Raw genomic sequence first — 26,960 nt, forward strand, 5'->3', positions numbered from 1 at the left:
TCCTGCCTGAGAGGACAGGTTTTTATCATGTAAAAGTGAGTTTCGCTGTTACTTAGACTTTAAGCAAATTGGGTAACAGTAAAGGTGCATAGGCAGTCGGAAACACACTGACCTTTTGGAGAAAGTTGGACAACCTTTGTTCTTTTGTCTCTAAACTTTCATGACACTAAACTCAAAAAGGTTATTTTTTTTTTTTTTCAGACAACCTGAGGTCATACCTACCTATATGCTAATATATTTTTCTTCACTGTCTTCTCTTAAATTAATTTTTTTTTCATTATTTACTGAGACAGAGTCTTACTCTGTCACCAGGCTGGAGTGTAGTGGTGCAATCTTAGCTCACTGAAACTTCTGCCTCCCAGGTTCAAGCGAGTCTCATGCCTCAGCGTCCCGAGTAGCTGAGACTGCAGGTGTGCACCACTACACCTGGCTAATTTTTGTATTTTTAGTAGAGACAGGGTTTCACCATGTTGGCCGGGCTGGTCTCGAAATCCTTGCCTCACGTGATCTGCCCACCTTGGCCTTCCAAAGTGCTGGGATTACAGGCATGAGCCACTGTGCCCAGCCTCTTAAGTTAATTTTAAAAAGCCTCTTCTGGGGCGGGAGCGGTGGCTCACACCTGTAATCCCAGCACTTTGGGAGGCCGAGGTGGGGGGATCACGAGGTCAGGAGTTTGAGACCAGCCTGGTCAACATGGTGAAACCCCCGTCTCTATTAAAAATAGAAAAATTACCTGGGCCTGGTGGTGCGTGCTTGTGATCCCAGCTACTCAGGAGGCTGAGGCAGGAGAATTGCTTGAACCTGGGAGGCAGAGGTTGCAGTGGGCCAAGATCATGCCATTGCACTCTAGCCTGGGTGACAGAGTGAGACTCTGTCTCCAAAAAAAAAAAAAAAAAACCTCTTCCATGTAACATTCTTCATCTCATTCACTTGCCTGCTCTGAAGGTGCATCTAGTCACATAGTAAGCCAGCTGCATCTCTTAAAATCATAACAAAGAGGTTGAAAACTCCCAAGGTTAAATCTGAGGAAATTCAGTGCATTAAGCATATGTGCACTGTTGTGCAGCCATCTCACACTATCCATTCCTAGAACTTTTCATTATCCCAAACAGAAGCTCTGTTCTCATGGAAACATTAGCTCCCCATTCTTCCCTCCCCCAGCCCTGGAAACCACCACGCTACTTTCTGCCTCTGCACATTTTACTACTCTAGGTACCTCTGTAAGTAGAATCACAGTGACAGGTGAAGCCAGCTGGGCTTCTGAGTCCGGTGGGGACTTGAAGAATTTTTGTGTCTAGTTAAAGGATTGTAAATGCACCAATCAGCACTCTGTAAAATGGACCAATCAGTACTCTGTAAAATGGACCAATCAACGTTCTGTAAAATGGACCAATCAGCGCTCTGTAAAGTGGACCAATCAGCGCTCTGTAAAATGGACCAATCAGCAGGATGTGAGCAGGGACAAAGGAATACAAGCTGGCCATTCCAGCCAGTAGCAGCAACCGGGTTTAGTGCCCTTTGAAGTTGTGGAAGCGTGGTTCTTTTGGGTTTTCACAGAACGTCTTGTTGGTGCTCACTCTTTGGGTCCTCCATACCTTTATGAGCTGTAATACTCATTGACGAGGGTCTGCGGCTTCATTCCTGAAGTCAGCGAGACCACGAACCCACCGGAGGAACAGATAACTCCGGACAGGCCACCTTTGAGAGCTGTTAACACTCACTGCGAAGGTCTGCGGCTTCACTCCTGACAGGTCAGGGAGACCACGAACCTACTGGAAGGAAGAAACTCGGGACACATTTGAACGTGTGGAGGAACAAATTCCGGACACACCATCTTTAACTCTCACCGGGAGGGTCGGCGGCTTCATTCTTGGTCAGTGAGATCCAGAACCCCCCGGGAGGAATAAATTCCAGACGCAATAGCATATCTGTTCTGTTGCGTCTCACATTTGAGTTAGCATAATGCCTCCCGGATTCATTCATGTTGTACCCTGAGCCAGAATTTCATTCCTTCTTAAAACCAAATACTGATCTGTTGTATGGATATACTACATCTTGTTTATCAGTTGCTTTTCTTAACCATTAGGATGGTCTTCATTTGGATACGATACAATCATGGACATTCCTTTGGCTTTCAAGAGAATTAATGAAATTTGTATGGGTAAAGCCACATATGTATTTCTAGCAATACATTTTAAATTTAAAGAGGTTGGATATTGGTATTGAGAAAGCACTGCAACTAACAGCAGAGGTTTTGGGGTGACTTTTTTGCTGTTGAAAACACAAATACTAATGTCTTGAGAGCATATGATTGTAGAATCCTTTTTGAATCCCTACATTTTCTCATTTTCATTCTTGCTTTGGTACTGAACTGCAGCTAGAATATGCAAGCCCTGCTGATTTGCCATGGGCCCCGCTATGGTGGCCAAACATGATGGAGAAAAGAGATGGGCCTGAGAAGGGGGAGCCCTTAGCAGGATCATTCTTGTGTATCAGGTCTGCCCTGCTGGTTGCCCTCATTTCATCCTTCCCCTTCTTTTCTTTTTTGGTTCCATTAATGTATCGTCTCCAGGTTCTTGGGAAAAGGATTCGCCCAGGCCAGGTACTGGGTGTTCTTTCATCCTTTCAAGATACCATTTCATGTTTATTTTTATTTTTTTGAGACAGCCCTTCGCTCTGTCACCCATCCTGGAGTGCAGTGGGGCAATCATAGCTCACTGCAGCCTCGACTTCCCAGGTTCCAATGGTCTTCCCACCTCAGACTCCCAAGTAGCTGGGACCACAGGTATGCACCACGCCTGGCTCATTTTTGTATCTTTGGTAGAGACAGGGTTTCACCATGTTGCCCAGGCTGATCTCAGACTCCTGAGCTGAAGTAATCCGCAGCACCTCGGCCTACCAAAACGTTAGGATTACAAGCGTGAGCCATTATGCCCAGCGCATTTTGTGTTTAAAGAGAGATCAGATGAGAACAGCTTTGGCCTTTATTCTTGTGTGTGTGTGTGTGTATATATATACTTTTCACAAAAAAAAAGTTTCCAGAATGTCTTGGCTCTTCTCTATTTCCTTATTTTTGGGGGACAGTTTTAGCCTTTGCATAATTACCAGGCAAACCTCATTATACACAAGAGGGATCATCCCAGGGGAGGGCAGAGCTGGCCCTGGAGCCACTGCTGTGGCTCCTCCTTTGCAGAACTTTCTGCAGCCTACTTCTCAGGTGGGCTCGTTTCTGTGAGATCATTTAAATCATTCTGTTTGCGTGTATGAGTGACAGTGACCCCGTTTATCATTACTGTTTTCATTACTGAAACTTGCCCTTGTTTGCACAGACGGGCTTACAAATTTACTAATCGTGGCTCACCATATTGAGAAACAGATTTTGTGTCATAATAGAGTGGAGAAGGACGTCCTTAGGGTTTCGGAACCTAAGTGGCAAACAGCTGTTATCTCTTACTCACCTTCCTCTTATTTTTAAAACTGCTTTTCATTGCTATCACAATCTCCTCTTCCTCGCAGGCTTCCTTTGCTTCAGGTTTCCCCTAACTGAGCAAGCCAAGAAGTCGGAAATGCATTTCTCTCCTATTTTCTAATATCTAAATCTTACCCATTTTCAAGATTCAGGCCAATTGTAATCGAGGAAGCCTTCTTGGATCCTTTCTTTTCCTCCTGACGAATTTACGGTTTTCCACTTTGTGGCATAGACTGAGGTATATTTCATCTTTCCTGCAAAGTCAATAGGCAGAAAGGGTGCGAGTGGGTTCTTCCCCCAGGCTGTCAGCTGGTGTGTCCCTGGTATGCCTTTGGGAGAGAGAGCATGGGGAAAGAGAGGATGCTTTTTCTTCTGTTAACGTGCTAACAAAAACTATTTTCATTACTGATTGAAATGCAAGGGTTATTTAAATGACATTTTGTCTCAAAGTAGTATAATGATTACATGAAAAAAATTCTATAGAACTTTTCATGTCATTAATTCAGGTATGGAGAACTGGTATTTTTTCTTCTGTATGTAAACTACACAGATGAAACCTAATTTTATTTAATTTTATCTAACTTAGAAGGCATCAAATTTCATTATGTATTTTAACATTTTTATATAATTACAAAATATGTTTTAATATAGGATTACTCAGAAAAAAGAAAAAAAAAGGCTGGGCGTGGTGTCTCACGCCTATAATCCCAGAACTTTGGGAGGCCAAGGTGGGAGGATTGCTTGAGGCCAAGAGTTCGAGACCAGCCTGGCCAACATGGTGAAACCCTGTCTCTACTAAAAATACAAAAATTAGCCAGATTGGTGGCGTGTGCCTGTAATCTCCTGGGAGATTGCACGACTGCACTCCAGCCTGGGCGACAGAGCAAGACTCCGTCTCAAAATGAAATATATATATGTATGATTAAATAGTGGCTGGAATTGTAAAAAGAAACCAGAATGAAGGAAAGGAAATTCCTGTACCCATTCTGCTTAATCAAGACTTTAGGACAAGCTTGTCATCCCACAGCCCAGGATGGCTTTGAGTTCTGTCCTACATACATGTGTAAACTTTCTTAAAACATTATGAGATTTTTTTTGTGATTTTTTTTTTTTAACCCATCAGCTATTGTTAGTGTTGGTGAATTTTATGTGTGGCCAAAAACAATTCTTTTTCCAGGGAATAAGGCCCAGGGAATCTAAAAGATTGGACACCCCTGCTTTAGAATATTGATTTGCATCAGTTATATATAAAAACCGATTACCATCTTTATAGGTCTTAATTTTATCACTACCTGTAAGGCTTTTTTAAAATGTAGTTCTTATTTTAATCAGAGTTATGAATGCACGTGATTTAAAAAAGATATTTCCACAAGCGTGTCAAGAGCTATGAAGGGTCTGAGATTTTACCCTACTTGAAAGCTTACAAGCCTGTTACAATTTTCATGGATCCTGGCAAAAGACACAGACTTCTGGGCCAGAGGTGAAGTGCCGTTTATGACCTGTATTAAGCAGTCGCAGAGGATCAGCATTTTTCCTACAGGTTGCTAGAGCCTTACTTCCCACAGGGCAGTATGAAGAGGGCCAAGTGATAACTACAAACAGTGGGTTGCATTATGGGAAAGAAATCCTGAGCTTAGAGAAACCAAATCTTTTATAGTGGGCAGTAAGCATGCTGTGCTTTGCCCCAGGTGACATCGTCTTTATTATGTTGTCAGTAAGAAGGTTTGCCCTTTGCTAGGGAGGGAAACACCATTTCTCTCTAGGCTGTTTGCTATAAAAATAGCCTTGAAAAAATTATCTGGAACAAAAAGACAGTACCTCACTTGCAAGATGTACAGAAATGCAAGACACCCACGGAGAATTGCCTCCCAACAAAGAGTTGTACTTATGAAAAACAGCATGCTTCTCCCAATGGCCCCCCAAATTTCCTACTCCCTAGAACTCCGTTGTCCAATAGAAATATAATGTGAGAAATAAAATTTTCTAGTAGCAGCATTAAATAAAAAGAATCAGGGCTGGGCGCGGTGGCTCACGTCTTTAATCCCAGCAATTTGGGAGGCCGAGGCGGGCGGATCACAAGGTCAGGAGATCGAGAGCATCCTGGCTAACACAGTGAAACCCCATCTCTACTAAAAATACAAAAAAAAATTAGCTGGACGTGGTGGCGGGCGCCTGTAGTCCCAGCTACTCAGGAGGCTGAGGCAGGAGAATGGCGTGAACCCGGGAGGTGGAGCTTGCAGTGCGCTGAGGACAGTGCATTCCAGCCTGGGGCAACAGAGTGAGACTTTGTCTCAAAAAAAAAAAAAAAAAACAGGTACAAAATTTTTTTTTTTCCTTTTGAAACAGGGTCTTGCTCTCTTACCCAGGCTGGAGTGCAGTGGTGTGATCTTGGCTCATTACAGCCTCAATTTCCTGGGTTCAGATGATCCTCCCACCTCAGCCTCCGGGGTAGCTGAGACTATAGGCGTGTGCCACCACACTGGGCTAATTTTTTTTTTTTTTTTTTTTTTTTTTTTTGTAGAGATGGGGGCCTCACTGTGTTGACCAGGCTGGTCTCGAACTCCTGGACTCAAGTGGTCCTCCTGCCTCAGCTTCCCAAGGTGCTGGGATTACAGGTGTGAGCCATTGCACCTGGCCAAATTAACAGTATATTATCTTTGGTATATCAGAATTTTATAATGTTAATATGTAAACAATATAAAATTATTAGTGAAATATTGAAATGATACATGTGTCTAATATTTCCATTACGATGTAATAATAGTATCTTACATGATGTGGTGGTTAAAGTGAAATATAGTCCTACCAAAACAGTAATGTGTTTAAGGGAAAGATTTTACACTGCTTCAAGTTTTAAAATGTAATTAATTAAAATAAAAATTATTTGTTGAGACTAGCCTCATTTCAAGTGCTCAATAGTTGCATGTGACTACTGGCTAACATTCTCTGCTGCATAGCCCTGAAGATAACCATTTTCAACTTTTTACAGATTTCTTTAGTTGGGTATTTTCATATCTCTAAATAATAATGCTTATACGGTTTCTAAATTATTCAGCTTTAAGTTCTTTCTACTATTAAAGAGGTTTTGTTGTTGTTGTTTGTTTTAATAGAGACAGGGTCTTTCTCTGTCACCCAGTCTAGAGTGCAGTGGTGCAATTGTAGCTCACCGTAGCCTCGAACTCCTGTGCTCATGTGATCCTCCCATCTCAGCCTTCTGAGTAGCTGGGTCTACAGGCATGCACCACCACACCCAGCTAATTTTTGAATTTTTCTTGTTTTTGTAGAGATGGTATCTCACCATTTTGCTTAGGCTAGTCTCAAACTCTTGGGCTCAAATGATCCTCCAACCTCAGCCTCCCAAAGTGCTGGGATAACAGACACGAGCCACCCCACCTGACCATTAAGGAGGGTTTAATCCTCTTTCAACCAAAACCCTCCACCACACTTGGATTCATTTCCTGGCTGTCTGTCATCCCCAAAGTCAACGATTCTGAAAAACTTTTTGTCGTGTGTATGTATTTTGAACTATGACATGGGGTCTTGCTATGTTGATTCAGGTTGTTCCAGGCTGATCTGGAACTCCTGGGCTGAAGTGATCTTCCCACCTCAACCTTGTAAGTAGCTGGGATCGTAAGTGTGTGCCACCATGCCTGCCCTGAAAACTTTTTTATTTCAGCACTGTTTATACTCTAAAAAATCACTGAGGATCACAAAGAGCTTTTGTTTATGTGGGTTATATCTATTGGTATGTATTCTATTAGAAAGTAAAACTGAGGCTGGACATAGTGGCTCATTCCTGTAATCCTAGCACTTTGGGAGGCCAACGCAGGAGGATTGCTTGAGGCCAGGAATTCAAGACCAAGTTTGAGACCAGCTTGGGCATCATAGTGAGACCCTATCTCTACAAAAAAAAAAAAAAAAAAAAAAAAAAGAGACACCGGTCGGGTGCACTTGTGGTTGCAACTACTTGAGAGGCTAAGGTGGAAGGATCACCTGAACCCAGGAGTGTGAGGCTGCAGTGAGCCAAGATCATGACATTGTATTGTTTTTTTTTTTTTTTTTTTTTTTTTTTTTTTGAGACGGAGTCTCGCTCTGTCGCCCAGGCTGGAGTGCAGTGGCGCGATCTCGGCTCACTGCAAGCTCCGCCTCCCGGGTTCACGCCATTCTCCTGCCTCAGCCTCCCGAGTAGCTGGGACTACAGGCGCCCACAACAGCGCCCAGCTAATTTTTTGTATTTTTAGTAGAGACGGGGTTTCACCGTGGTCTCGATCTCCTGACCTTGTGATCCGCCCGCCTCGGCCTCCCAAAGTGCTGGGATTACAGGCGTGAGCCACCGCGCCCGGCAATCATGACATTGTACTACAGACTGGGTGACAGAGTGAGACCCTGTCTTAAAAAAAAAAAGAAGAAACAAAAATCTTAAGTATTACTTCTGTGAAAATAACAATAAGCCCTTTATTTTAACATAAGTAATTTCTTGTGAAAATCTTTTTAGAAAAGTTAGAAGAATAACAGTGTTTTTGTATTTTTGCACATCTCTTTTACAGTTTGGCTTAATAGAAAATACCTGAATTATGACACTTCTGCACTTACTCTGTTGAGAACAAACACATGTAGCCCCTGGAAAACTGCACTGTTTATAACAGAGGGAGTGAAAAGGATGCAGAATGGCCTAGTATTATTATGAAAATAGTTTTGAGACGCTCTGTATATTGTCATGCTTTTTGTTTGACCACAACTCAAATGTTTGTATTATTATAACCATGTATAAACTGAGCCTAGCATACCATGATTGCTTTTTTTTTTTTTTTTTTTTTTTTTTTTTTGAGATAAGAGTCTCACTCTGCTGCCCAGGCTGGAGTGCGGTGGCACCATTTTGGCTCACTGCAACCTCTGCCTCCCAGATTCAAGTGATTCTCCTGCCTCAGCCTCCCGAGTAGCTGGGACTACAGACGCGCGCCACCACACCTGGCTAATTTTTGTGTTTTTAGTAAAGATGGGGTTTCACCGTGTTGGCCAGGCTGGTCTCGAACTCCTGACCTCATGATCCGCCCAACTCAGTCTCCCAAAGTGCTGGGATTACTGGCATGAGCCACCACGCCCGACCATGATTTCTTTTATTGTACGTACTTGTTGGCATATTTTACTCACTTGTACTCAATGGCATTTTTTCATATTGTTTGTTTATTATATGCACTTCTACGTTTTTTGGAGATGGAGTCTCACTCCGTCACCCAGGCTGGAGTGCAGTGGTGCTATCTCAGCTAACTGCAACCTCCACCTCCCAGGTTCAAACGATTGTCCTGCGTCAGCCTCCCAAGCACCTGGGATTATAGGTGCATGCCACCACACTCAGCTAAGTTTTTGTGTTTTTAGTAGAGACAGGGTTTTGCCGTGTTGGCCAGCCTGGCCTTGAACTCCTGACCTCAAGTGATCAGCTTGCCTCGGCCTCCCAAAGTGCTGGGATTACAGGTGTGAGCTACCACACCTGGCCTGCATTTTACTTATTTAATTCTGAACTCTACCTTAGTTAACAAAGTCTCCTCTAAATCCATTAATTTACAGCAGGGGTTCTCTGTTTCATCTCAGATATTTTCTGGAGCTGTTCACTTGCTTTAATTAAGGACTGGTTTCTTCCTAGTACTCCCACGCAACCGTCATCTTGGGCTTTCCCTTTGTAATCTTAGGATTTCTCTTGCCTCATTTATATTGGGTCCCTTGATTACTGGATCCTGTCTCTTCCTTTTTTTTTTTTTTTTTTTTTTTTGAGACAAAGTCTCACTCTGCTGTCACCCAGGCTGAAGTGCAGCGGCTCAATCTCGCTCACTGCAACCTCCGCCTCCCAGGTTCAAGCGATTCTCCTGCCTCAGCCTCCCAAGTAGCTGGGATTACAGACGCGCGCCACATCTGGGTAATGTTTGTATTTTCAGTAGAGATGAGGTTTCGCCATGTTGGCCAGGCTAGCCTCGAACTCCAGACCTCAAATGATCTGCCTGCCTCAACCTCCCAAAGTGCTGGGATTATAGGCGTGAGCCGCTGTGCCTGGCTGGATTGTGTCTTTTTCTTCATGAACAGTAGAGCACAAACTTGGGGGCCAGATTATGTGGATTTGAAGCCTAGCTCTTCTGCTTACTAGCCATGTGATGCTGGAAGAGCTATTTAACCTCTTTGTGCCTCAGTTTCCTCATCTGGAAAATAATACTTTCTATGTAGCATTCTCCTGAAGATTCTATGTGTTAATACAGGTAAGTCATTTAGAAGAGTTCCAGAGCGTATTAAGCACTCCAGGTTAGTGATGTTAATGCTCTTACAGTTGCTGGTGAATTTCATCTTTTAGTGGCATGCTTCTCATAGTAACCTGCTGAGAAAGGTGCATGTGACTTTGCTGGTATAAAAATGCCTTTCTGTTACACCACATTCTACCAATAGCTTGGTTGGTTACTTAGAATTCCAAATTGAAAATAGTTTTCTTTCAGAATTTGGAAAGCATTGCTCTATTTTAGTCTACCCTTCAGCAGAAGGTGGGCTGTAAATTGCACGGTGTCAGCTTTCCCCATAGTCTGCTTTAGGATTCAGCTTTCTGAGATCTCACTCTGTTGCCCAGGCTGGAGTGCAGTGGGCAGTTATCATTCACTACCTCTAACTTTCACATTTTTGATGCTGCTACTTCAGTTGTATTCTTTGTGTTTGAGGGACTTAGGCTTTTTTGAAAAATTGCTTATTATCATTTTATCTTAAACAGAGTATGCTTTTAGATATCTTCAGTCCCTGCAAGTGTGGGGAAATAGAAACAACTCTTCTCTGGCAGTCAGAAGAAAGAATAGGGCTGGGTGCGGTGGCTCATGCCTATAATCCCAGTGCTTTGGAAGGCAGAGGTGGGTGGATCACTTGAGGTCAGGGGTTCGAGACCAGCCTGGCCACAATGGTGAGACCCTCATCTCTACTAAAAACAAAAACTAAAAAAAAAAAAAAAAAAAAAGACAGTAGATCTAAATTTTTAGCAGAAGAACTAGGCTGGTTCCTCATGGCCAGCCACAGTTAGGGTCTCAGCTGTTTGTTCAGTGTGAGACCACAGAGGAACTAAGCAGCTCACTGCAGGGAGCCACAGACAGCAGTCAGGTGTCAGTGACTACCCTCCAAGCAGGGCAAGAGTGTGGTGGGGACAGAGACCAAATGCCCTGAGATGAGATGAGGCTATAAAAGTGCAATTGGCCGGAAAGAACTCCACCCTGAATGGCAAGGCCTTTGCCTTGTAATCTTATCTGCTTCCTGCTCCTTCCCTTGACCTGCCTTGGGTGGCATTTGGGCTCCCTCACTTGGGTCACCGTCCTTCGAGATAACTGGCATGGCTTTGACATCAAACACAGTAGTTGGTATTTTGCTCCAGTCACAGCAGCCACTGGGACACAGAACAATAGTCCTTGGGGAGTCAGTGAAATTGAGAAGTATTCACTGGGACTAGAAGCCAAATGAACTTAGACCATGCTTCCTGCTGCTGAAGGGCAGTAGGTTGGTGACCCAGGTTTATCCATCAGCGGTCTGCTTATGCATAGATGTGTGCATATGCTGACGTGCGTATGTAGGCAGGAGCCACCACGCCCGGCCAGTTTTGTCCTCTTGAAGATGTCTCCGCCAGGGCCTTCTGACTGGTTCCAGTCTGCTGTGGTTGTCTGTTGGCTTATTATATGGCCAAGATGTTCCTTGACCTGGGGATTCCCTTTTCTTTCTTCTTCAGTTAGATCTCCTTTCTGATTCTTACTAACGTCCTCTCCTTTCTTGGTTAATAATACATATATATATTTGAGACAGGGTCTCACTCCTGTTGCCCAGGTTGGAGTGCAGTGGCACGATCATGGCTTACTGCAGCCTTGACCTCCTGGGTGGGAGGCCACCTCAGCCCCCTGAGTAGCTGGGACCACAGGTGCACACCACCACATGCAGATAATTTCATATTTTTTGTAGAGACAGGGTCTCTCCATGTTCCCCAGGCTGGTCTTGAACTCCTGGGCTCGGGCGATCCACCCACCTCCACCTCCCAAAGTGCTAGGATCAGAGGCATGAGCCATGGCACCTGGCTAATAATTATTGAATATAACTCATTCTCCAGTAGCTTTCTGAGGAAAGGTACTTAAAAGTATATATTTTGATACCTTGCCTGTCTTAATACGTGTTTATTTACCCTTACTTTTTTTTTTTTTTTTTTTTTTTGAGATGGAGTCTCACTGTGTCCCTTAGGCTGGAGTGCAGTGGCACAATCTTGCCTCACTGCAAACCTCTGCCTCCCAGGTTCAAGTGATTCTCCTGCCTCAGCTTCCCAAGTATCTGGGATTACAAGGGTGTGCCACCATGCCTGGCTAATTCTTTTTGTATTTTTAGTAGAAATGGGGTTTCACCATCTTGGCTAGGCTGGTCTCGAACTCCTCACCTCAAGTAATCCACCTGCGTCTGCCTCCCAAAATGCTGGGATTACAGGCATTAGCCACCACATCCAGCTTTACCCTTATTTTGATTAGTTCATCTGATTATAAGAGTTCTTAGCTGGGATTGTTTTCTTTAGCACTTTTAAGGCATTACTCCATTGTCTCCTGGTTTCTGTGGCTGGTTTTTGTGAAGGGTGAAGACATTCTGCTTCTGAATCCATTTTATGCGGGTTAGTTTCCCCCCTCCCCTGAAAGTATATGCAGTATTCTTCCTCCCATTGTCCTGATATTTCATGATTAATGTATACATCTTGGTGTGGGTCTGTTGTCATCCACTGTGCTGATACCCTAGGAGATTTTCCAATCTAGAAACCATTCTTTCATTTTGGGAAATAGTCTATTTAGTTGACGACTTCCTTCCATTTTTCTTTTTCTTCTGTTTTCTTTTTCTGGAGCTCTTGTTATTCATATGGTAGGTCTCCGATCTGGTTCTCTAAATGACTGTATGTTTTCTCTTATTTTCTCATCCCTCAGTTTGTCTATTTGCTCTACTCCCTGAGAGTGTTTCTCACTTTATCTTCCAACCCTTCTATTTAGTTTCTTTTTCTTTTTAGCTGGAGTCTTGCTCTGTTGCTCAGGCGAGAGTGCAATGGCACGCTCTCGGCTCACTACAACCTCCTCCTCCTGGGTTCAAGCGATTGTACTGTCTCAGCCTCCCAAGTAGCTGGGATTACAGGCACACACCATCACGCCCAGCTAATTTTGTTAGTAGAAACAGGGTTTCATCATGTTGGCCAGGCAGGTCCCAAACTCCTGACTTTGGGTGATCTGTCCACCTTGTCCTCCCAAAGTGCTGGGATTACAGGTGTGAGCCACTGTGCCCAGACCAAGCCACCACACCTGGCCAAGTTTTTCATGTTTGCTATCATGTTAATAATTTTCAAGGGCTCTTTTTATTTGCTATTTGTTCTATTTATGTGGTTTCCTGTTTGTTCTAGTCATCTATTGCTGTGAGGCAAACCACTTCAAATGTAGTAACATACAACAATATCATTTTATTTTTTTGCTCACACATTCTGTTGGTCAAGAATTCAGTGAAGACTGGAGTGACTAGGGGCTGTAGTCATCTGATGGCTTCTTCACTCACATGTCTGACATCTGGGCTGGGATGACTTGAAGATGGGGCTTAGCTGGAACAGTTGACTTGGGTGCCTATATCTGGTCTCTCCATGTGGCTTCTTACAGCATGGAAGCTGGTTCTAAAAGGGAGCTTCTGTCTAGCGAGCACATTTTTCAAGACAACTGGGTGGAAACTGCATGGTTTTACATGACCTTACCTTGATGGTCACATAGCATTTCTTCTGCCAAACTCTATTGGTCAAACCATAATCATAATGTGTCCGGAGCTGGTTCCTTCCGGTGGGTTCTTGGTCTCGCTATAACTTCAAGAATGAAGCCGCAGACCTTAGCAATGAGTGTTACAGCTCTTAAAGGTAGTGCAGACCCAAAGAGTGAGCAGCAGCAAGATTTATTGTGAAGAGGGAAAGAACAAAGCTTCCACAGCATGGAAGGGGACCCCAGCGGGTTGCCGCTGCTGGCTCAGGTGTCCAGCTTTTATTCCCTTATTGGGCTCTGCCCATGTCCTGCTGATTGGTCCATTTAACAGAGTGCTGATTGGTACATTTTACACAGTGCTGATTGGTCCATTTTTACAGAATGCTGATTGGTGCATTTACAATCCTCTAGCTAGACACATAGCACTGATTAGTGTGTTTACAATCCTCTAGCTAGACAGAAAAGTTCTCCAACTGCCCACTTGATGTAGGAAGTCTAGCTGGCTTCACCTCTCAATTCCCCCTCGAAACAGGACACCCTAACTGCTGTTGGGAATTGGGTGATGATCACTCTATCTACTCCCTGCTGGATAGGGGTGAAGAAGGGGCCCTGCAGTTGTAGTGTCCTCCAGAGGGGAGCTCTTTAGGCCAGTTGAAGGGCCAGCAGCTTGGTCCAGGGGTCCTCGGTAGAAGTTGTTAGTTGAGCTCATTTGGGGTTCCTTTTGTAAGACCATCTGTAACTTGATGGCCTCAATCCTAGAGGAAACAAATTTGACAAGGAGGTTAAAAATACAGGGCCCGAAGGTGAGTAATAGCAAGATGGCTGTCATGGGACCTAGAAAGGGGAGAAGTCATGTCGCCCAGCTCCATTCTTATAGGAGAAACTAGAAAAGCACCAGAGACAGGGAGTGGTTTTTAGAAGAGGGACTAGTCTCGGAGAAGAGAGGTGAGAAGAAGTTTGTCTGACAGGCGTTAGGACTTAGGAGGCAAGGGTCAGGAGAGATAGGATAGATGGGCGAGTCTTACTTGGGTAACGTGACTTGGACAGTTCCGCTCATGGCTGCAGGGTCAACCAACTTTCTGTCAGGACCCCGCAGCTGCATGGCTTTCCTCTCTGTCGACCCTTGGCTCCACCTGGAAGTATAGGAAAAGTGGAAGCTGGTTCCAGGCAAACCAATGCTCCCAACTCTGAAGAGTCGAAGGTTGTTAGAGAGCCCTTTCCCAGAAAACCTGACACCCGTATCTTTAGTCTGGCAGCCGCGCTAGTCACTTTCAACTGGCCAACAGGTGCCTGGTATTTAGCCCCCGAATTCTAAGGAAAAATAGGACAGAATAGCAAGCGAAAGGGGTCCAATGGTATTCACCACTTGGTGATGGTCCCTTCGTGGTCACCAAGATGTGTCCAGGGTTGGTTCCTTCTGGTGGGTTCTTAGTCTTGCTGACTTCAAGAATAAAGCCATGGACCTTCCTGGTGAGTGTTTCAGCTCTTAAAGATGGTGTGTCCGGAGTTTGTTCCTTCAGCTGTGTCCAGAGTTTCTTCTTTCCAGTGGGTTCATGGTCTCACTGACTTCATAAGTGAAGCCGTGGACCTTTGCGGTGAGTGTTACAGCTCTTAAAGGTGGTGCGGCCCCAGAGTGAGCAACAACAGTATTTATTGTGAAGAGTGAAAGAACAAAGCTTGCACAACGTGGAAGGGGACCAGAACGGGTTGCGGCTGCTGGCTTGGGTGGCCAGCTTTTATTCCCTTATTTGGCCCCGCCTATGTCCTGCTGATTGGTCCATTTTACAGAATGCTGATTGGTCCATTTTACACAGTGCTGATTGGTCCATTTTTACACACGGCTGATTGGTGCATTTACAATCTTCTAGCTAGACACAGAGCACTGATTGGTGCGTTTATAATCCTCGACCCAGGAAGTCCCGCTGACTTGACCTCTCAATAAGGCCTCTTAAATTCAAGAGGGAGGGAATTTGACTACTTCTTGGTTGGGGAGTGGCAAGGTCATATAGCAGAAGAAAATGCTGGGTGAAAATGTTGCCCTGGCTGTCTTCAGAAAATATGTTGTACCTCGTTAATTTTTTTAAACATATTTTTAACTTTATATCCTGAGGATGTTAGTGGTAGTTTTCTATATCCTGAGGATGTTAGTGGTCGTTTTCTTCTCTCTGAACAGTATGTTTCCTTTGACCATTTGGGGAACTCCCAATTTAAGCAAGATATTTAAGCCTTCTTTCTCTTGGCATGGTTGGAGTCCCCAGTAAAAAAAAAAAAAAAAAAAAAAAAAAATCTTGCCCTGGGCTGACAATCAAAGTTCTGGGAACTACTAGGGATAAGCAAGCTGGAAATGGAGAAGGATATTCACTGTGCCTGGGTCCCACTGTTTTCTGGATGGGAACTGCTTTCCATTAGGCCTGGTGTGCCCTGGAAGGGAGAGCCTCTGCAGAGACTACATCTTGGGTGGGTCCTTGCCAAGTTTGAGGTAGAAACCCAGCTGCTTTGTAAACAGCTACTAGTGGATACTTTAAACAAAACAAAAAAACAAAAAACAAAGCAACACTACTCCTCCATCACTCTCCGCAGCTCCGCTTCAGAGGGATCTGTGCAATCAGCACCAGTTCCTGCACCCTTTGAAGATCCTGCAGTGTAAATAGAGCTGGTCTGTTCTTTCTCACCTGTCAGCCTGGGATTTGTGCATCTGCTTTTTCAGTTTCCTCTCATCCATCTGCTTTTCCAGTTTGATTCCTGCCTCCTGTCTCCCCCTCCCTGAGGTCATTTTGTCTGTCTGCCCACTCCATTAAGCACTCAGTGGCACCCTTTCTATATGGCGGTGCTTACTCTCTTTGTGTTGGAACACTTCTGGTGACCATATCATCACCTTAGGGGCACACAATGCCTATCTTCTTGTTCGCTTCCTTGACTAGCTTTTCTTCTTATTGACTGTATAACAGGTCAGTATTTATTTTCAATATTCTTAGAATTTAGTATTCTTGTACTTCTTGGTCTTAAAAGTCACATACCAAGAACCATTGCTTTCAGGTACTGGCTTTCCTCTGTTCCTACTCACAGTGGAATTATTTCATTTTGCATTTCTTCTTAGGTTATGTGTTCCACTTAAAATTATATAGGGTGGTGTCCATAAGGAAATCTCCTCTTCCAGGAAAGGACCAGTGTGCAATGAGGGACCTTCTTCAGGACATGCCCCAGGACAGTTGTTGGGTTGTGTAGGCCTTGAGCAAGTGAGGCTTAGTGTGGTTTGGGACTTGCGTTTTTCGTACTTTCCCAGAATTTGTGAGCTTTTGTCATTTAGAATGTTTCTTACTCTTCTGTAGTTGCCCTCACTGGCATATCCCACCAGATATTCTTCAGTGAGTATACTTCCTGAGTGAAATATAAAGGTGAAGGAACATTGGGCTGAGCAGTATTAACTACCCATGGCCACATTTTTGTTATTTAATTATTTTGTTATTCATTCCTTGTGTGAGTGTGCTTAAACTAAGTAATTTTTGGTGATTAAAATTGCATTAAAATAGTATAGCATGTGCATATTTTTACTTCCCTTTAAACTTCTCTTCTTCTTGGAAATCTCTTTGGCTATGAAATCTCATTTTCCTTTCACCCTTCTGATTCTTAACCGAGTTTTACTTAAGAAAACGTTCTATGTCTTGAACTTAGGTTGGTTAATTACAATTCCTCTTAATGATTTGACTTTTCTGTTCACCCTGATGATAAATAGACAAAATCAAAAGCATTATTAATAAAATAATGCTTTCTCACATATTTACCTTCTTTATAGACACTGTTTTCTCACATATTTACCTCCTTTATAGACACTTATCCATCTTATTAAAACCCAAAACTAGTGATTTTATGTTGTAAAAAGTATTTTTCAAATCATGTTGGCTGTTTAGGATGTAGACGACAGTGGTAAAGACCTATGCATTTTTGAGGTGAGATCCAAGTGTTTGGTTCTGAACTTTGTATTTTCCATATAGATTTTGGGGTGACCCTTTCATGTGCCCACATTCTGTAAAATCCTGTTTAAGATGATTCTAGTTCTCCTGTTTAAAAAAAAAACCTGAAACTCAGTGATGTCACAATTTGTAACTTAAAATGTGTTTACTATGGGGAACTTTATTGTTATTATTCTAATAATAGCTTTATTGAGATAGTCACATACCATAATGTTTACCCTTGTAAAGTATGCAATATGTTCACAAAGTTCTACATCAATATCCACTATCTACTTAGAGAACTTTCAAAGGAAACCTTTGTACCTACCAGCAGTCATTGCCATCCCCCCATGTCCCCAGCCCCTGGCAGACACTCATCTACTTTCTGTCTATATGGATTTGCTTTTTCTGGACACTTAATATAAACAGAATTATATAGTAAATGAGTGTTACTTAGCCTAATGTTTTCTAGGTTCTTCATCTACATTGTATGGAACATGTGTGAGACCTTCATTTCTTATTATACCCATATAATATCCCATTTTATGGATATGCCACATTTTGTTTATCAGTTCTTCAGTTCACGGTCATTTGGCTTGCTTCCACTATTTTAGTTAGTAATAATGCCATTATGAACATTTGTATACAAGTTTTTGCATGAAAATATGTTTTCATTTCTCTTGGGTATATACCTAATAGTGGAACAGCTAGGTCATATGGTAACTCTAGTTTTAATTTTCTGTGGATCGACCAAACATTCTAAAGCAGCTTCACCAAGCATTTACATTTCTACCAGCAATTTATGATGGTTCCAATTTGTCCATTCAGTGAGATAAAAAAATACATCAGGGCCGGGCACAGTGGCTCACCCCTGTAATCCCAGCACTTTAGGAGGCCAAGGCAGGCAGATCACCTGAGGTCAGGAGTTCCAGACCAGCCTGGCCAACATGATGAAACCCCGTCTCTACTAAAAATACAAAAATTAGCCAGCTGTGATGGCGGGTGCCTGAAATCTCACCCACTCAGGAAGCTGAAGCAGAATTGCTTGAACCTGGGAGCTGGAGGTTGCATTGAGCCAAGATTGCACCACTGCACTCCAGCATGGGCAACAAGAGCAAAATCCATCTCAAAAAAAAAAAAAAAAAAAAAATATATATATATATATATATAAAAAATGTACACATTATAAGCCTGTCAACACAGTTTTGTCATCATAAATTAACGTAGCTGTAAATCAGATGAGAAGAGAATTACGAAGAACATTACATTCATACTATAAATTTGCCTATATATAAATACATACTTTATATATATTTACTTTATATATATACTTTATATACTTTATATATATTTACTTTATATATATATAAAGGTGTGTATATATATACTTTTACTACTGCTTTCTATTTTTTCATGTGGATTTGAGTTGCTGTCTAGAATCTTTTCATTTCTACCTGAATATCTTCATTTAGTATTTCTTGAAGGGTAAGGCTGGTAGTGATAAATTATATTTGTTTTATTTATCTGGGGGTATCCTAATTTCTCATTGTTTTGAATGATTTTGCTCATTATGGAATTTTTGGTTAGCAGTCCTTTTTTTTAGAGATGGAGTTTTGCTCTGTGGCCCAGGCTGAAGTGCAGTGGCCTGATCCCGGCTCACTGCAACTTCCACCACCCAGGTTCAAGCAATTCTCCTGTCTCTGCCTCTCGAGTAGCTGGGATTACAGGCGTGCCACCACTATGCCTGGCTAATTTTTGTATTTTTAGTAAGAGACAGGGTTTCACCATGTTGGCCAGGCTGGTCTCAAACTCCTGACCTCAAGTGATCCACCCGCCTCAGCCTCCCAAAGTGTTGGGATCACAGGCATGAGCCACCACACCTAGCTAACAGTCTTTCTTTCTGCACGTTGAATATGTCACTCACTGTCGTCTGGTCTCCATTGTTTTTTATTTGAAGTTGTTAATCATTTTCGGGATTTGTTGTATAATCACTTTTCTTTACCATTTTCAAAATCTTTTGTCCTTTCAACAGTTTGATTTTGAAGTGTCTAGGTGAGGGTATCTGAGTTTATCCTCTTAACAGCTCATTGAACTTCTTGGATGTGCAAATTAATTTTTGTTTCAATATTAATAGACTATTTTTAGAGCAGTTTTATGTTTACAGAAAAATTACACAGAAAGTACAGAGAGTTTCCATTTGCCCCCTCACTGTTTCTTCTGTTATTAATATTTTAAATTAGTGTGGTACATTTTTTACAATTAAGCCAGTATTTATGCATTATTATTAATTATTGATACATTATTTTTTCAACTATTTTTCTACCTCCCCAAACTTGTTATATACATTATTATTATTAAGGGTTCACTCTTTGTGTTGTACATTCTATTGAATTTCTCCATTTGGTTAGATACCATTCTCATGCTTCCTTTCAGTTATTTAGTTCTATGAACATACTTATAAGAGCTGATTTCAAGTTATTTATTAAATCCAATGCCTGGGCTTCCTTGGGGGACATTTTTATTGACTGCTTTGTTTGTTCCACCCCCTGTAAGTGGACCAGACTTTTGTGTTTCTTTGCATGCCTTGTAATTTTTTTTTTGTTGAAACAGGATAATTTATAGTGTGTCCACCATGGGAATCAGACCTCTACCCCTGCCTACCCTGACCAGGGTTTGTTGTTTTTGTTATTTGTTTGTTTAGTGACTTTCCTCGACCAGTTGTCTGAAGTTTATATTCTTTGTTATGTGAGACCCACTCAAGTCTCTCTCAGTTAGTTCGTGGTCTGCTAATGATTCCATAGATATTTCCTTACATGCCTTGAACCTGTAAGGGGCAGGAATTACTTAAAGGCATACATTGTGTAGTGTTTTGACATTTTAGTGGTTGAAATTCTTATGTATTGTTACAGAAGCTCCCCATGGTGGCTTTCTAATAGAGGTGTGGAGTAGGGTGGTGATCAAGATTGTTAGCAGAAAATGAGATGAGCAACAAATTCAGCTGCAGGATTGTCATTAATTTGCCAGTGAGCATTGGGAATCTTCACAGTGGGGGAAAGGATATGTTGGATTTTCTAATCATACTGCACCACTAAACTGTTCCTTGGTATGCATTAAGGGAAATGCCGCTAGAGTTTTCTTTCAAAGAACTTAACCTAAATTTCAGGATGTTTTCAAATCTTTAGCAATCCACAAACATAGAATTAGAAAAATAAGTAAGACTAGAGAGAAGGAAATTTTAAAAGAGGAAAGTTAACCACCTATAATTTTGAGGAAAAAAAAGTAAACATGTAGGATTAGTTCGCCAACATATTTTCTGTGTGTGAATACTATATGTTCATATGTATCCCTTCACACATTTTTTTTTAATTTCACAGATTTCTTTAAAGCCTCATGGAACACATCATTATCGCTGGATGCCCGGACACTTAACGCACCTGACAGCAGGCGAAGTGCTCAGAATGGGACAGGATGTCACCTGGAATCAGCACTAAGTGATTCAGACTGTCCTTACTTTTAAATGGTAAAAAGTCTAAACGCTTTTCTTAACATTATTTTATATTAATGATAGTCATTTATTCATTTTTATTTGTATTATTACTATTCACAGCTCATTTCCTAATGAAATAGTTAAGTTTCTGGCGTTAAAAACTAGTGTCAAATCTCTAGAAATCTTGTTATGAACAGATTTATAATGGTCAAATTGGTAGTATTTGGCTTTCTTTTTTTAGAACAGCAGTGCTTATCAGCTGTAGAACCAGTTGCCAAGTTATAAAATTGATTTTTGGAAACAAAGCTATTGAATGTTTGTAAGCATTTTACATAGTAAAAGTGGGTTGTGTTCCTAAAATTTGAATATAGATGAAGGTCTGTCATAAATTACAATTTGTATACACTATTGTTTTCTGCAAGACTTAGTTATTACAGTCCGTTTTAACTACTGCAGAAAACGCAAGCTGTATCTCTCTTTTGGATTATGAATATTTTGTTCTTGTAGTGTCTGGCATGGAGCTAAACTCATTGTGAGACCAACCCAACACAGTCCAAAATTGGGCCTCGTTTCATCTGAGCCTTTTCAATCCAGTTTGAAAATTCCGTTGACTTGCCCTTCCTCCGAAGATTCTTAGACGTCACAACCATTTCCGGCCAGGCACAGTGGCTCACGCCTGTAATCCCAGCACTTTGGGAGGCCAAGGTGGGCGGATCACGAGGTCAGGAGATCGGGACCATCCTGGCTAACACGGTGAAAACCTGTCTCTACTAAAAATACAAAAAAAAAAAAAAAGTTAGCCGGGCGTTGTGGTGGGTGCCTGTAGTCCCAGCTACTCGGTAGGCTGAGGCAGGAGAATGGCGTAAGCCCGGGAGGCGGAGCTTGCAGTGAGCTGAGATCGCCACTGCACTGCAGCCTGGGCAACAGGGCAAGACTCCGTCTCAAAAAAAAAAAAAAAAAAAAAAAAGTCACAACCATTTCCAAACTTCTTCCTAAGTGTGCCCCAAATCCTAAGTCAACAAAAAGCAGAATGGATCTGATCTCTTTTAGGGCTGCTGACACCAGCTAATGGACATTAAAAGATGTCAGGAGGAACTTAAATTACTAACAATTTCAAGACAAGGGGTGCTAATTCTGGCGCAGTGTCAGAAACTGACTAACTATAGACTGTTCAATCATTATTGCCTAGGTCTCCAACTATGGTTTTGCACCTCAACATACCAGAGAGGTAAAATACTTGTTGTTAGATATTGTAGTGCATCCAGGTGCTGGGATTTGGAGTTTGTTTTTCTTTTGTTTTCTTTTTCAATCTGTGGTATAAATACTAGAGACTGTGAGCTTCCTGTACTACTACCACTTTTCCTCTGGTTCAGCCACTTTGTTTTTGTTTTAAACCTGACCTCATAGCAAAGAGGACAGATTTTGAGCCTGAGAAGATTTATTGTGAAACTCTCTGTCTCTCTTTCTACATACATACATACATATATATATAGAGAGAGTTATAATTGCTTCTTTTATTTCAGTGCTGTTCTTCATTTCAAGATGCCGTTGCAGCTCTGATAAATGCAAACTGACAACCTTCAAGGTCACAACGGAGGAAAAAATCACTGGTGCTTGAAGCATAGAAGACTGCCCTTCACAACGAAAATCCCTGATTATTGTTTGAAATGCTGAGGAACTTGCTGCGAAGGAGACTTTTTTCTTATCCCACTAAATACTACTTTGTGGTTCTTGTTTTTTCCCTAATCACCTTCTCCGTTTTAAGGATTCATCAAAAGCCCGAATTTGTAAGTGTCAGACACTTGGAGCTTGCTGGGGAGAATCCTAGTAGTGATATTAATTGCACCAAAGTTTTACAGGGTGATGTAAATGAAATCCAAAAGGTAAAGCTTGAGATCCTAACAGTGAAATTTAAAAAGCGCCCTCGGTGGACACCTGACGACTATATAAACATGACCAGTGACTGTACTTCTTTCATCAAGAGACGCAAATATATTGTAGAACCCCTTAGTAAAGAAGAGGCAGAGTTTCCAATAGCATATTCTATAGTGGTTCATCACAAGATTGAAATGCTTGACAGGCTGCTGAGGGCCATCTATATGCCTCAGAATTTCTATTGCATTCATGTGGACACAAAATCCGAGGATTCCTATTTAGCTGCAGTGATGGGCATCGCTTCCTGTTTCAGTAATGTCTTTGTGGCCAGCCGATTGGAGAGTGTGGTTTATGCATCATGGAGTCGGGTTCAGGCTGACCTCAACTGCATGAAGGACCTCTATGCAATGAGTGCAAACTGGAAGTACTTGATAAATCTTTGTGGTATGGATTTTCCTATTAAAACCAACCTAGAAATTGTCAGGAAGCTCAAGTTGTTAATGGGAGAAAACAGCCTGGAAACGGAGAGGATGCCATCCCATAAAGAAGAAAGGTGGAAAAAGCGGTATGAGGTCGTTAATGGAAAGCTGACAAACACAGGGACTGTCAAAATGCTTCCTCCGCTCGAAACACCTCTTTTTTCTGGCAGTGCCTACTTTGTGGTCAGTAGGGAGTATGTGGGGTATGTACTACAGAATGAAAACATCCAGAAGTTTATGGAGTGGGCGCAAGACACATACAGCCCTGATGAGTATCTCTGGGCCACCATCCAGAGGATTCCTGAAGTCCCGGGCTCACTTTCTGCCAGCCATAAGTACGATTTGTCTGACATGCAAGCAGTTGCCAGGTTTGTCAAGTGGCAATACTTTGAGGGTGATGTTTCCAAGGGTGCCCCCTACCCTCCCTGCGATGGAGTCCACGTGCGCTCGGTGTGCATTTTTGGAGCTGGTGACTTGAACTGGATGCTGCGCAAACACCACTTGTTTGCCAATAAGTTTGACGTGGATGTTGACCTCTTTGCCATCCAGTGTTTGGATGAGCATTTGAGGCATAAAGCTTTGGAGACATTAAAACACTGACCATTACAGGCAACTTTATGAATAATAAGAAGGATACACAAAACGTACCCCTTATCTGTTTCCCCTTCCTTGTCAGTGAGCATGAGGAAGATGGTATGAGCTCCTCTTTGGGGCGGGGACTCTAGATCTTCTTGTCAGAGAAGCTGCATGGTTTTTGCAGAGCATCATTAGCTAGAAAGGTGATAACATTAAATGTTCATCTAGAGTTAATGATGAGAGGGGTAAAGGTAGCCTTGAGGCCAGAGCAGGTAGCAAGGCATTCTGGAAAGGGGGGACCAGGGTGGATGGGGAAGAGGCCGATGCATAAAGTCAGCCTGTTCAAAGTGCTCAGGGACTTAGCAACATGAGAAGATGTGACTTGTGCCAAAACTATTTTGAGAATTTTAAATGTGACCATTTTTCTGGTATGAATAAACTTACAGCAACAAATAATCAAGGATACAGTTAATCTGATATTATATTTGTTGAAATGGAAATTTGATTTTACTCTAAGTGATTTTTGTAAATAATTTATTTTCTGCTCTAATACTGTACTGTGTAGTTTGTATGTCATCTCAGGGAGCTTAAAATGGGCTTGATTTAACATTGTTTTTGTGTTATTTTTGCTTGCAAAATGCATACATTTTCAAAAACAAAAAAATGACAATTTCTACTTTAGTTAATTTCTACAAATCATCTTAGGTTATTAGCAAAGTTAAGACATCTTTTTTTTAAAAAAAAATTATAGCTTCTACAAAGAGAAACACTCCATTTTTCTAGAGATTTGCCTCTATCTTCCTTTCCTCAGTCTCCCCAGACTGCTATCAAGCTGTGTAAAAATTTACTTTCACTGGACCCTAAATTATTGTCTCTACAATCTGACTGCCAGTAATTAGTACAGAAAACTAAGACAGAAAGGATGATATAGGTTTGAGGGGCTGGGGAGTGGGAGGGAGGAGAAAAAGAATGTATTTAAACCATTTCTGATGCCCATGATGAGTGTAAAAACCAACATTGACACCATCCCCAAAATTAAGGCTGTCACTCATTGAGTCTACTTGTGTCCAACCTCCCAGGATTGTTTTATCCCAGTGTCACCTGTATCTTCATTTGAAAGGACTTGGCCCTATCCTTGGGTCTTCCCATTACCTGCCGCTGGGTTGTAAGTTTCCTCCTTTCTCAACCTTTCATGAGGAGGAAAGAAGTGAACGGTCATTCCACAGGGCCTATTGGAAGGCCTGGGAAGGGAACTTTAGGTTTGGGACAGACTTTTTTTTAGTTTTTGGTATCATTCACAGCATACAATTTTTACTCTCTCCATTTTCACCATAAGACAGACAATTTGGGGTTGCTGTAATGCCGTCTCACATCTCAAAGTACATTCAAATCTTAAAAAGAAGTTCTTATAATTTTGCCGTGTTGATACTGTTCAGCAAACAAGCTACCAGGAACTGTGAGGCTTTGTCATTGAGCGTTAGACTTTAAACAAGAATTAAAATCATGTACTGTATTTTTAAAACATAGCCAAATTAAATAGTACGTGAGAAATTCAGAGTATTAGTTTTAAGGCATTCAACTGAGAAAACCTGTTGTATTCCTGAAAGTCAGAAAACATTTTCATCTTATTGAGAGGGATGTTTTTAAACTTTTATTATCATTTGTAAACGTGAAGTTGGTGGATTGCTGTGTTTTTGCATGATTAGTATGGGAGTCTGTTGGAGCAAGAGGAACATGTTTTGAAAACTCAAGAGATACTAGTGATGAGGGCGGTACCTGCAGTGTGTTCTCTCTTTATTGGCTTCTAAACCACTTTTTTCCTTTAATGCATGTCAAATATTTCTCCCATGCTTCTCTTAGCAGAAAAGTTTTTACCTGTAAGACAGGGCACTTTTTAACTCTAAAACTAGTGATACTCAGTGACATACATTTTGTCTTATAAACATTTTTTCATTTTTTATTTTGAAAAATTGCAAATCTACAGCAAAAGTAAAACAGTAGTAAACACCATATAACCCTCACCTGGTGTTAACATTGTGCCCTGTTTGCTTTATCTCGTATGTATTTTTGAACTTAGCAAAATTGGAAATTAAAATTTCTGAAAATTACAAATATGCAAAGTTATTTATCTTAGCACGTTTATTATGTGTGACTACATCTGATTTATATTTAAATTGACAGGTTTTGAGGGATATTTTTCTTCATCACAAATGTAAAAGTAGGATTTTAGAGTCTGTATCTCCAAGGTCCACATGGCCAGGCACAGTGACTCACACCTGTAATCTTCAGGACTTCAAGACCAGCCTGGTCAACATGATGAAACCCCATCTCTACTGAAAATAGGGAAAAAAAAAAAAAAGTTAACCAGGCTTGCACCTGTAATCCCGGGAGGCTGAGGCAAGAGAATCTCTTGAACCCAGGAGGTGGAGGTTGCAGTGAGCTGAGATCCCACCACCACTCCAGCCTGGGTGACAGTGAAACTCTTATCTCCAAAACAAACAAACTAACAAAAAGTCCTTAAACATAAATGAACAAAAATTTTGTAATGGAAGGATTCCAGTTAATGAGTATTGCATCAAGATTTATATCTTTCTTACTAAGGACAAGAGTTAATAAAAATTGTTCTTTATTTTACAGGCAGTTACTGAAGCTCTTCCCAGAACTCAGTAAACAGCCACTCAGCCTTGAAAATGCAGTGTTGTTGTTTCTAAACATATGTTTATGTCATTTATTCAGTACAGTTCACTTAAATAACAAGTAGATTTTCTCTTGTAGTGATTTGGGTAAGAAGAGGCCATGTTTCAGTTCATTTCCTCTGTAGGGTCGATTGAATTGGACTTTTTCAGTTGTTCAGAAAAATAAAAATAATTTCTCACTATATTAGGTAGAGATACTCCTCAACTTACAATGTGGGTAGGTCCCGGTAAACCTGTTATAATTTGAAAATATCATATTGAAAATGAATTTAATATCTGTAACCTGAAATCATAACTTAGCCTAGACTACCTTAAATGTTCTCAGAATATTTAGCCTGCAGTTGGGCAAAACCATTTAACACAAAGCCTATTTTATAATAAAGTGTTGAATAGCTCATGTTATTTACTGAATACTGTCCTGAAAGTAAAAAATATGATTGTATAGGTACTCAAACTATGATTTCTACTGAATGCATATCACTTGTGCACTGTGGTAAAGTTGAAAAACTGTTAAGTCTCTTAGGATTTTTAAGTAAGTTGGGTACCATCAGTTTAAAATAAATGCAATACTATTTCATGATAAACATGGTCACCGTAAGTTTTACTCTTTTGAATGTGGGCGCGATGGAATGCAGTTAGAATCAGTCATATCACCATTAAAATCAGCCATTCA

At 41.5% G+C, this 26,960-nt stretch overlaps 1 protein-coding gene across 4 annotated transcripts in view; it reads left to right on the forward strand.

Annotated features, from left to right (window-relative positions):
• The window catches only part of GCNT1 (glucosaminyl (N-acetyl) transferase 1), a 45,572-nt gene extending 18,701 nt beyond the window's left edge, over positions 1-26,871 (forward strand). For 2 of the 4 annotated variants that reach the window (XM_050759629.1, XM_050759627.1), the window contains 2 exons: positions 20,549-20,694; positions 22,185-26,871. In XM_050759629.1, coding sequence (XP_050615586.1) covers positions 22,329-23,615 — 1,287 coding nt within the window. In that variant the 5' untranslated portion in view covers positions 20,549-20,694; positions 22,185-22,328 and the 3' untranslated portion in view covers positions 23,616-26,871. Of the gene's footprint in view, positions 1-885; positions 1,874-19,549; positions 19,846-20,548; positions 20,695-22,184 lie in introns of those variants that run through there. The other 2 variants (XM_050759628.1, XM_050759630.1) reach the window with 2 other exon arrangements.
• Positions 26,872-26,960: the final 89 nt, after the last annotated feature.

Source organism: Macaca thibetana, chromosome 15, assembly GCF_024542745.1.
Source record: "Macaca thibetana thibetana isolate TM-01 chromosome 15, ASM2454274v1, whole genome shotgun sequence".
NCBI classification, from domain to species: domain Eukaryota; kingdom Metazoa; phylum Chordata; class Mammalia; order Primates; family Cercopithecidae; genus Macaca; species Macaca thibetana.